Source organism: Lepeophtheirus salmonis, chromosome 3 (genome assembly GCF_016086655.4).
Source record: "Lepeophtheirus salmonis chromosome 3, UVic_Lsal_1.4, whole genome shotgun sequence".
NCBI classification, from domain to species: domain Eukaryota; kingdom Metazoa; phylum Arthropoda; class Copepoda; order Siphonostomatoida; family Caligidae; genus Lepeophtheirus; species Lepeophtheirus salmonis.
This window is the reverse complement of record NC_052133.2, coordinates 31,932,315-31,945,045: the sequence shown is the minus strand read 5'-3', so window position 1 is coordinate 31,945,045 and position 12,731 is coordinate 31,932,315. Positions and strand designations below refer to the sequence as shown.

At 28.8% G+C, this 12,731-nt stretch overlaps 1 protein-coding gene across 4 annotated transcripts in view; it reads left to right on the top strand.

Annotated features, from left to right (window-relative positions):
- The window catches only part of LOC121114937 (histone-lysine N-methyltransferase SETD7), a 53,058-nt gene extending 42,613 nt beyond the window's left edge, over positions 1-10,445 (top strand). For 3 of the 4 annotated variants that reach the window (XM_071887357.1, XM_040709066.2, XM_040709065.2), the window contains 4 exons: positions 5,036-5,319; positions 7,545-7,762; positions 8,202-8,331; positions 9,725-10,445. In XM_071887357.1, coding sequence (XP_071743458.1) covers positions 5,036-5,319; positions 7,545-7,762; positions 8,202-8,331; positions 9,725-9,875 — 783 coding nt within the window. In that variant the 3' untranslated portion in view covers positions 9,876-10,445. Of the gene's footprint in view, positions 1-5,035; positions 5,320-7,544; positions 7,763-7,817; positions 7,917-8,201; positions 8,332-9,724 lie in introns of those variants that run through there. The other variant, XM_071887358.1, reaches the window with a different exon arrangement.
- Positions 10,446-12,731: the final 2,286 nt, after the last annotated feature.

Here is a 12,731-nt window from a genome sequence, read left to right as displayed (position 1 = left end):
AAAAAAATATATATATTTGACAATCAATTTGCCTGTAATAACTATTTGTACCGACTTGTTGATTTGCAGAAAGCATGATCTACTATTAATAAAAATAATTCCATGACATTTTTTTTAATAGTTATTATAAGGGCAAGACTTGTCTTTAATGAAAAAAAATGTTCTTAAATTAATTAAGAGGGTTAAACCAATTCCTAAGAAAACCATGTTAGTAATATTGAAGTTTAATGTAAAAATCCTAGAGCATAATTTCATTTCACAAGAAAAATAGTAATAAGGAAAAACAATGTACTACTTTGTCTATTTAACTTTTATTAATATAATAAAAACTTTGGAGGAAAATATCAAAGTAAAAATATTGTTAAATATAACTTGTAAAGTATTTGAATTTGGAGTACATACATGCATCAGAGGATATTTAATTATCAATGACAGTTACTTTATTATGTACACTCTAATTTGTGCACAGCAAATCAAAATGTCATTTTGATTATTTATGTGTACAACAAAAAAAAAGAAGTAATGTACATTTATTAATTATCCAATCTAGGTGCATGTGTATCACTCAAAGGCTACTAAGAATAACATGTCGTTTACAAAAGATTATCATTGACAATCAATTTGATCAAGGTAATGGTAATTATTTTTGTAAAACATCGTTCTAATTTATGTATTTATTAATTGTACTACAAAAATTAGATATGGGGTCATTCAAAAAGTTCTTAATGGAAAAATAAGCAATTCCCCCCCCCCCTTTGGAACGCACAGTCAAACGTTTGCCAATGCCCGCCCCTCCTGTTACGTAACGTTTCAACTCCCCCCCAACAAAAAAATAGTCACAAAAAACAACAACACTGAAGCCTATTTTTTTATTCAACATTTAATTAAAAAAATGAATAAACTTGGATAATATACAAACAACATAATTAATACTACAGACACGTAAAAAAATAATCCAAATTTTCATTCTAAATTAGATTAACTTTTACATAATTGAGAGTAAGAGTTCATATTCTATGTACAGCTCAAAATTAAAACAATGTCGAATAATTTCTTGAATGTTCCTTATAAAACATTTTGGCATTAATAGTCTCAAAATATAAGATACAATCAGAACATGGTCGTTGCTTCAACATATATTGGTTCATTGAAGGGCAAGAGTAGTCATACGGTATTCCATTACCATTCATCAATGATGTTTGCTTTGGTATCAATGTCTTTTATAACAAAATATTTGGATATTGAGATAGTTAGGTAACGTTTTTATCATTGTATACCCACTCAATCCCATTCCATCAAAAATCTACCAGAAAAAACTTTCATGAAAGAATCTTGAAATCTGAAGTACCATTTATCATTTATCTTCCTCAAAATATTCTGCAACTGCAAGCACATTATCAAATTGCAATTCCATACCAAATATCAGCTAGTGTACCCCTTGCAAATAATTTTTTGTGAAGCTCCAGGTCTTTTTTAGCCATTTCTAATGACACGTCAGAGCAGCTGAGCTGTTCCTATCTCAAACCCTGTTCAAACTGTAAGAGTTACCATGTTATTTTTCAGTTTCTTTTTTTAGCATACGTGTAGGTTATATTTGATAGAAGTCTAATTATTTCATGATTAAAATAGATAGTTGATTTGTTTTTGGAAAGCTGTAAAAAAGTAATAAGGTTGCAGTTTTTTGTTTACTTTTAACAAGATTTAAGGTAGAAAATAAAATTTCCAGTGCAATGAAAATTTGACTGTGGATAGTACAACTTCAAAAATATATCAAAGAGGAGACAGTTGCAAACTGCCCATTTTCTTGAACATCAAACAACCTACAGTAAAAATATATAATTTTAGTAGAAATTATTTTGGGAAAAAAATCAATAATTTTTCTACACTTTTCTATGGGACATTTTGAGGAGCAAAAGTACTTTTGGGGGTAGCAACATTTTGTATTAATGTTGTCACTTTTCATTGTAGTTCAAATCGATTGAATTATTCATAAGAATCAATGTATTAATATATAGTTGGTAATTTAAAATGATAATGTTTTAATAATTAAATAAAATGTCATAAGACTTACTAACCATAATTTATAAATTTGTAGGAAAATTCTACAAAACGTGTCCGACCATACAAAGATCAAGTAAATGAAGGATCATATTTGAACACTAATATCATTTTTCATTTTCTTTAGATTAAAGCTAAAACTAAATAATAAATCTTATATTACGGCTTAAAAAGATTTGCTTAGAAAAAAACAACAACAACAGATTTTGATTTACTTGTTTAATTTGAACTAAATAATTGACCCAAATCGACTTTTTTTACGGCAAATATTTTTAAATTGTTATATAAGGTTTATTCTTTAGTTTTAGCTATTATGTAAAACAATATAAAACTTAAAAAGATTTGCTGTAAAAAAAAGTTGATTTGGATTAATTTTCTAGCTTAACCTTTAGTTTTATTATTATTTTTTTTTTTTTGTACAATTAGGTAAATTTTGTAGGAATTATATTCTAGATGACTTACAAAAATAACTAATTTTTCGAATGCTGGAATGTTTTTTATCAATTTTATTATCTTTAACTTAAATGTATAAGGTTATTTTACTTCGATGGCTTTAAATTGAAATTATTCTCTAAAAATGTGATTTTTTAAAAAGGTTCTAAAGGCTAAACATATTGGGGTCGAAGGTTTCAATGGTCATTTTCCTGTTTTATTGTTTAAATAGAAATACTTAATATGGGCTTTAGCTGGCGGCCAAATTTGCTGTTGGATAGCGTTGTTCATGAATTTTTCCTCTCTGTAGACCACAGAGCAGATCAATTTCAAGAAGTTCCTTTAAATGTTCTTCGAGATAGATGCAAAATATATTATCTAAATTCAATTGCAAAAAATTGTTTAAAAGTGTTATTTGGAGATATTATATTATTTCATTAATTTGAATTGACTGGATAATTACGCATGCACCGATAAAACGGTCATAATATAATTTATTGAATAATAAATATGTTTATTATTGAAATAAATAGTAGACATTAGACATTTCTACAGAGGGATCTCACTAAGGGCTGCTTTCAAAAGTAATTAATGTGGGCATTTGGCAAGGAATAGTTTTATTCATTGTTTCCGAGATTCTATTTATTTTTGTTAAACACTTTGATAAATCCCCTTACTTAACACAATTATTCTATTAATTTTAGGGTCTAGAGTTACCTGTATCCATCAGGGTGGTACACGGGGACCCTAAAATGAGGGTTTAAGCTTATTAGTGACTGTATTATTAGGTGTACATTTTGCTTGCTTATACATAAGGTTTGGAGTATTTCAAGGCTAGGTTTAGAATTAGAGATAGGATGTACTGTTCTATTTTTTTCTATTAATAGGGCTTACGGTTCACGTAAAAAAATTGTGGTTAAACTTAAATTAAAAAAAAGAGATGGGGCTGCATTTTTTCCCCTTCTTGGGCTGCTCTCGCTAAAAATCACGTTATCATTGTGTCACAAAAAGCTCAAATGCAAAAGTTTAACTGTTTTGGAGTATATTCAGGTTAACTTTGATTGAATTTGTCAATGGAAAAATATCAGTCAATATGATTAGTTAACTAATATTGCTTTGTTAATTTGTTAGAAATTAAATTTCAAGCGTTTTATCAACTTGTATTCAGAATATATATGAATAAGTTACATAGTAAATGTGATATTTTTGCAACATTTCTAATTTAAGTAGGAGTAAAGGATACTTTTAACAAACGACATTCCAAGTTAAATAACTTTAGAAATATGAAAGTTTAAGTAATGCATAATATATAAACGTTTCATATCATGTCTTTTAGTTTGACACCACTGGAATTAGTACTAACCATCACTACCCAGGAGGAATCCAAATCCAACAATATAGAGCATCAAACTCTCTCTAATATGGATTTTTATAAAGCATCAGTGTTGGACAAGTCCTAGGACGGCGTTCCCGAAAAGCCCCCCCTCTTTCAGTCTTTTTTTTTTTAATAATCGGTCCAATATTTTTCCCCATTCAAGAGTCTTTGTACCAATTAGTTGGTCCTTCAGTCATACGTTCCTACCTTAGACTGAAGAAATGAATGAATGATAATACTAAAGTATAATATGTCTAGATAGACACAAAATTAATTGATTTATGATGGCAGATATTGATTCAACTTTAAGAGTTGAAATGACGTAGTATTAAAGTAAGAATAAGGATAGTTCCTAGGACTAGCAAAATTATTCAAGACTCGATTGAGAGGATGGCAGTTTTTAATTTTTTTTTTTTCATACATTATATGCCTGTTATATTAACGAGAAAAAAATACATTAAATTTCTTCATTTTGTTCATAAAGTATGCATATTTTGAAATTATAAATCAATGTAATGTTGTCTCTGCATAATACAACTATGTACTTCAATAATTTTCTTCATCCACCAATTAATATATCCATTTTTGCTGTGATAAGGTTATCAACATATTCGTTTTAATGAAAAAATTAGGCAATCAAAGACAAAGGCAGAGTAAGAGACTAAAATATCCTCCTAATATTTTTTGCTTATGATATTTTTGCTCCAGCTTCTCTGCAAATTCTTAGTTTATAACATACTCCCAATATAATCTTTTAACAGGATATTTTATTAGTTTCTGAGATATTAACAAACTCTGAAATTAATCATAAAGGTTTCACAGAATGTTTATTATGTTTTCTACTTAATTATTTATCAATCCCAAGGATGATTGTGAAAAAGGGACAAAAAAGAGTTGGAAATGTCAGATATCTTGCTTTATAATAATTGATCAATTTAGAAATAATCTATCCCACAGAATTCACAAAATTTAATATTATTTTCTCCAATTTTCATTGATTGTGAATTCACAAGTAAAAAATATAAGGGTGAAAAGGTATTCAATTTGTTTAGTAATGATTATACCTAGTATTGAGTGTAACAAATAAAGGGAAGTAATCCTGTTAGTATTGAAGAAAATAATTTATTTAAGGTTTATAACCATATATTAATTACATTATAAAATTCCTAGACTCTTGGGAAATATCAAAGTGACAGAAAAGAATATCCAATTTGGAAAAGATGTTCAGGAAACAGCTATTTGATTCATATATCCGACAAGGACTTCATATATTTGTACCCTGATATAAATTCATGTATTGCTGGATCCTGGGAGAAGGGTGCAATGTTAAGTGGAAAGTATGGAACTGTTGAGGGTTTTGATATAACTAATGGAATTCGAGTTCCAAGGATAGGATGTTCCAATAATGTAATTACTGTTGGAAAATATGATCCAAGCACTGGAAATAAAATAAGGTAAGATGGAGTTTTTCAATCTAGTAATCCAAAATAATTTGATTACGGAGCAAATACATTTTTGTTAGAATAGAAACTATACAAACGTTGCCATTTATACTTACCTCGCTGTTACTTTCCCTTAAATTAATAACGAGGAATATGACATCATCTCAAGTGGGGCTTTTGTGACTGGGAGTTGGGATGAACCCTGCTATGGAGTATCAGAGTCGGAAAAAATACCCTCTCACACTCTTAAATAATAGAAATTAAGGGTGTTTTTTTTTGAAAAAATATAATACGTATATATATATATTTTGAAATAAATAACTTTATACGGATATTAATTTCTAAATAACGACATACGATTGAAAATTAAGCAAATTATTTATTAAAAAGTTCCTCTATTTTTTTGGAAAAAATGATATGAAAAATCTTATTTTCTTTAATAAAAAGTCACCCTTTAGCAGAATTAGAAAATTGGCCCTAGGAATTTTTATCATGGGAAGTTTTACTATGATAACTATAGTATATATATTATAGGTTAAATTTTTCTTATTCATGATTTTTTAGTGCTTAAAATGGTTCCTCTTTCACTTGAGGTCCTTTGTAATTCATTTTATGATATGGAATAACTTAAAATGAGGGCAATTTAATTACATTTAGATGTAAATATTAAATGAATGTTGTTTCTTATAATGTTGAATTCAAACTTTTTTTACCATTGTACTTTAGCTGAGAGAAAAGAAGAAGAATGAACACATTTTTTTTTTTTGAGTAAACACAGTCAAAAGCCAACTACTCCGCTACTTTTCGGTTTGAGCTCATTAAAAAAGTTGAAACATGCATATTTCATATATTAAAATCATATTCAATGCGATCATTTTACGCTAATGTAACCTAAAATGTAAGAAGATATAAAGGGGAAAAGTTCCAAGGGCGAAAATTCCTGGGACAAAACATACAAGAATCAGAACAAGTGAGATGTCTGTTGGAAAGTTTTAAGAAAATTACATCTCCACCCCCCCCTACCTTTATATATAAAAAAAAGAAAAGAAAAATCCAAGTAGAGGTTCTGACTTTTATGTTTGTCGGGATTTCAGCCGTTTTCACATCTTTACTAATATTTGAATAGTAACATGGAATGCGTACCTGTTTTATTCCTTCGTTTTTTCTTACTTATTTTTTATATTTGGAATAGTTGTGATAATTTATTTAGAAAAACCACGCAAGGAATGTCTAAAGGAATTAAAACAATTTTATTTATTAATTATCATTCTGATAAAATGAAATAAATATATAAATAAAAGAAATTCTTTTAATTCCTCTACATAATGTTTTGGGAACTGTCAGTACAAAGTTTAATTTGTTGAAATACTTGTTTGATTAGGTTCTTTCATAACATAGCAGATATCTAGTTTGGAGTTAAGTTATAACTCGATTTTGAATTTAAATGTACATACAGTCAACAAATAAATGAAATTTGAATACGATTGTGTTTCGCTCGAGACAATTCTCTCATATTTTGCTACATAAAATGTTTTAGTAAAGTGCTGTAATTCAACTATATAATTATGAAATGTTCAACAGTAAAAGTTCTTATTTTAGTCATAATGAAACAAAAAATGGTATCTTCTTATTATTTTGGTTCAATAGTGTATTTTAGATATATATTATATCATATTGCATGAAGTATTTTAACTGAATATTTTATGAATATCTAATGTTCTAATTTAGGATCTCCCCCATCTGTTTTTCTGTATTCGCACTCTATGCTTGTTCCTAAATTTGAATACACGCACTTATAGTTTACATCCCAAAAGACAACAAACAATACAAATTATAATTGATACTTTGTTGTAAATGAACAAACACATAAAACAAATATTTTATAGAGCCTGTAACTGTTATTAATGAGATTTCTGTAGCTGTTCATTTCGGCACAGTACTTCAATTCAAGGCTCTATTTTGGACATTGCAGAGTGGAAATGGTCTTGAACCATCATTTGATTATGAGTGGTAGACAGAGTGGTAAGTAATGTTGTGAAGCCTGACTTAGACAGATACATGGTGTCAAATGAGAGCAGTTTCTATCCTTACTGAACTTAGGCAGTCAGATATATCTCTGTTCACCATTCCATATTCGAAATTTCCTACCACTTAGATTTCCTCCCTGGTTGTTTCTAATTTATTAAATGACAAACCTATGTAAGTAAATAAAATATCTGACAGTCTCATATTTTCAGTTCCAATCCCTTATTGACAGATCCATTCGAGGATGACAATGTTTACATACTTCCTTCTTCCATTGGGGAACTTGCTGGAGAGGGACTCTATGCAAAAAAGTTAATCCCATCTGGATCTTTAGTTTGTTTATTCAATGGAATAAGAAAGACTAAATATGGTCTTGTCAAAAGAATAAAGCCATCTGATGAGGAATGGTCAGACTACCGGTTAACTCTTGGTGAGTCTCCTTTTAAGTAACCAATTATAAATCATTTTTGGTACTTTTATTGAAGGTATTTATGCCATTTCAAATCAAAACATTCAACACAAAAAAACACTAGTTTTGTGACGATACCAATATTTTCGTAGTGGTTCGTGTAGCCATATAGGTATGGTATTTCGATACTTTTTATTCTAAAAACATAAAAAAAAAAAGAGTCAGTTAAGACAATTGACAAAAGTTTACCTGTAGAAGGAAGGGACTAGCTCACCAATTTAATAAAGGATAGCTTTATTTGGAGTAGGGGTCAGAAATTAGAGGGATAACATCATCGGTGTACCGGTTTTAATATAATTTTTGTAAAATATATTTTTAAATGTATCACTACTGTAGTGCCGCTATACCAAACAATACACCTTTCTATAATATATTCGTTTGACTCCACTTTTTGTTACAGATAAATCAACAGACCTTGATGTTCCATTAACATCGATATCATTAGAAAGCTACAAAGCAACTCTAGGACATAAAGCATGTCACTGTTTTGAAAAAAAGAATGCAAAGTTTGAGAATCTTTTTCATCCTAGGTGATTATATATATATAGATAAATATAACTAAGTAGACGTAGGATAATTCTAACGGTACTAGGAGTATTACCCAAAATTTATTAATAATTTTAAAAAGTTTGATACAGTATGATATAAAAACTGCAAGTTTAGAATTTCAAAGCATCTTGTCCCATAGTAATATTTTTCCAGATGGCTGAGTATTATGTTCTTTTACTCATTCAAATAATATTTATTATAAATAAAATTTAAAAATTGTTTAGGAAAAGCTATAAGTAGCCGCATTGGATTAATGGACGACGTGGATCGTTTTACTATAATGAATATATTTCATAATCCATTTGTGGAACTTTTATCAATCCAACACAACTGGATAATTGTTTTACTTAAACACTTTCAATTATTAAGTCAATACTGTTGTAAATGGCTACTACGTCATTTAAAATTTTATTGAATGTGTCAAGTTGTTGTAGAGTTAGAAGTAAGGGGGAAAATGGAGTTAAAAACAACCAAACAAGTTTTTAACTTTATATACGTTAGTTAGTTTTTAAATTATGAAAAGATGTCGGTTATTTACTTTCGGTTAATATACTCATCAAAAGCTCAGATTTATCTACTGTTTTCTAGGGGTTTTACTCCTATGTGAAATTCCCAATAAATATTATTTTTCCTCTGAAAGTTTATAAATGACCTCCCCTGTGATTTGGAAAGTTGGGGATACTTGATACTTTCCATTCAACCAATCATATTCAAAATCATATTTAAAAAAATATATATATATTATTTCAAGATCATTTATGCATTTAAAAAAATATTTTATATTAAAACTTATATAAATAGTTTTTATAAAACTTTTCAAATCAAATTACTTAAGATATATGTTTTTGAAGAATTTTTAAAGGCAAAAATGACATATAACTAACTAAAAAAATAATTTTTCAGTTATCCCTGCTTGAAAGACAAGTTTCAAAAGTGAATGCTTTTGTAAATGTTAATCACCAAGCTAATTTACCATGAACATTGCGTATACTGTTGTTCTTCTTTTATTTCTTATTTTGTTGAGTAAGAAATTTTTGGGTAAAAAATAATTGTGAAATGCTTTAAATTACAATTTTTACATTTCACGCCTTCAGCTCACTAATATTAAAATGTACATTTTGTGTTGTTTTTTTGCTAACTGTCAATGTTATGTCCCTTATTACTAATCTTAGAGTTGATTGGTTAAACTTGAATTTATTATTGTTAAGTGTTGAGCAGTTACCTAATATGAAACAAATAATTGATCTAATATCAACTAATTTTGGACCATTTTCTGTCATTATTTAGAAGGAAAGGTTGATAAATACAATGGAAATTCACTGTGACCTATAATAAGCAAATTAACTGATTATGCCATTTTTGTATTTCTTTTAGATTTGGTGAAATTATGTCAATTTTGGCAACAAAGGATATACTTCCAAACGAAGAAGTCTTTGTTAATTACAACTATAACTTAAGTTATTCACCAGACTGGTATCTTAGTTTATGGAAAGAATTCAAGGCAAAATATCATTCTCAAAAGTAGTACATTTAAAAATTTCGCTTCATGTATTTTCTAGAGTATTTGGGATAATATATTTTTGGCAGCACTATGTTCCTTTCTCTTAGAAATTATTTATGAAAAACGAACTATCTGCAGAATTTCCGGTCCCTTATGTCGTTTTTGGCATGGTTCTAAGAAATAAAGATATTTTTCCATTATTGGATCTTATGTTTTAATGGCGGTCATACATTTCAGTGTGATTTTTTTCAGCAAGGCTCTTTTTGGCGCACTTTTTACAGCACAGCTTTTCCTCATAGCTCCTTTTAGCACCATCAAAATATTCCTTATTTATGTTGACTTTCTTGCATAAATGAATACAATAATTACATTAATACAATATTGATAACCTAAACTAAAGTTATATCTATTTTACGTGTTACGTATTGTCTTTTATTTACTTTTAGATCATGACGTAGGGATTTGTTTTAAATAGATAGTAATGTACCTTGTGTTTTTACGAGTTGGTATATTTTAATAGTTATATAGTATGTACATCCTTTTAAATGTAATCCCTTATTGAATATATGTTTTAGTGTATGATTGTACCCCCAATCCAAAGGTGTTCTTATTGACTTTACTCCAGTCTGTTGCTTCCGTCTGTTGGTGGTGTTCGTAGAACATTACATTACGTTACTTAATTTCCAAAATTTAGTCAAAATATTCCAAATTTTGTTCCCCTTTTAGCTAGAAAATAGCAAAATAATCCGTTACAATTTATCGAAATTGCCGTTGTATTCCTAACATGGAAAGAAAAATAAACAAACGAAGTTAGATGGATCTTTCCTACGAAGCATTCGGTTATACAGGATTATCGTTTTCATTCTTAATAATTAATACAATTATTTTTGGATATCTAGTCTTATGCCTTCTGATCCTTGCTTCAACTTCATGTTCTGTTCTTGTCTCCTTTAATGGATGGATCGTTTATTGTGCAGATGTCCCTTCACATCAAGACCTTTGATAGTGACTTCTGATCTTGTGAATCATCGCCTCTATGCTCAAGAACACATCAATTCATCTAGATCTTGTAAGAAATCATCTTGTACTTCTTTAAGAACTAAGGAGTTTCATAAAAAGACAGTATAATCGACTAAAAAACCCAGTGAGGAATACTCACAGAATAATCATCCTCCATCCACAGCTCATTCAATGAAATTATTGAGTCCATTCCTCCTTAAGTCAACTCTGATTCGTCTCCTACTCTAAGAAAACATTCATTGATAAGAGTCCTTCAGTGTCCTGAAATGCTGAAATCATTCATATATCACATTGATATAATTTAATTTACAAGACAGAGTTTGGGATGTGCGGTCTATATGGCTAATTATATAACCTGAACACCCTTAATTTCTTTATTACTTTTGAGTCTATTTTGTCATTGGAAAACATGTGAAAGATAATTCTATTCTGTTATATTATTACATATAAAATGTTATTTGGAACTTTTAAGTGAATGTGTGTTGTAAAAAAATCTAAGTGACTTACGCATACTTCAATTGTAATATATGAATGTCGTTGCAATTCCCAAACTTATTAAGTCGGGAATCCTTTTCTAAACAGCTTCTCACCATATTGGAATATTACTCTTGCAAAGATCTAGGATCTCCACACTAATAAATTTACTATAGATAATAACTAAATGTTTTCCATAAGAACTAATTATAATGTGTTTTATTGAAGACAGACAATAGTTTAAATGTAACAAAATAATAATACTATTTGATTGGACAAATAAATTAAAACATAAAATATATTTCTCAAAATTTAATTACCTATTTATGAGTTATCCGTTATTTTATTTTTCTATCTTATTGACTCCTTCAACATTATTTTGATAGGAAAATGCTATTTAATTATTGTAATTGTAGACATACGAGTTATCAAAATTATTACTGTTATCAGTTGTAGAACTATTATATTGGTCTGTGTATCAAACTGTTCAAACAATATGAGTATAGGTATGCTTTAGAAAATTTTATTTCCTGAGTATCATTTAAATATTTGCAAAAATATGTATCTCTAAAGAAATAATAGTCAAAATCACAAGGCTTACTTAAGACATCATATTCAGTTATGTTAGCAAGATCATTATATTTAAGCTCTATATTTATTATATTCAGCATAAATGACAAATTAAGATCTTATTATTAGTCTGTTTTTGACATGATCATTTCATGTTTACTACATAATATCCGATTATTTTTTAATTTTTGTTGATAATTAAAGATTTGAATTACAACCATTTCATAATTATTCAAATTGAAAGCATAGCAATAATTCAAAGTCTGAACTATGGAGTTTTTGAAAAGCAAAAGAGGATCAAGGCACTTGTGCTTTGATGGATTCATATATAGAATCGACAGGAAATCTACGGAAACCTGGACTTGGCGGTGTATCGAAGCAAATTACAAAGGTCGAGTGAAGACACAATTGAGTCCACAGAATGGGGATGTACCCAATTCTGTTTTATCGAGCCATTGTCATGTCCCAGTCCCATCAAAAATAGAAATCAAGAAATTGTACCCTTCCATAAAAAATTCTGCTAACTCTCAACTTCCGAGTCCACTAGAGCAATTATTGCTAACAATATCCAAAATTTAAGCGAAGAAGTATCTGCTTCCTGACGAACTAATAGAAACTTGGCCCAAACTATTAGGAGGATACGACACAATAACATGGCTCCACCATCACCGAGAGGAAGAAATGGATTTGAAATTCCAGAGGAACTTCAAAAAACGAACGCTGGAGAACAATTTCTCCTGTATGATTCAGGTGTCGATGATGAACATCGAATTATAATATTTGGCAAAACAAAAATGTTGGACTTAATGACCAAAT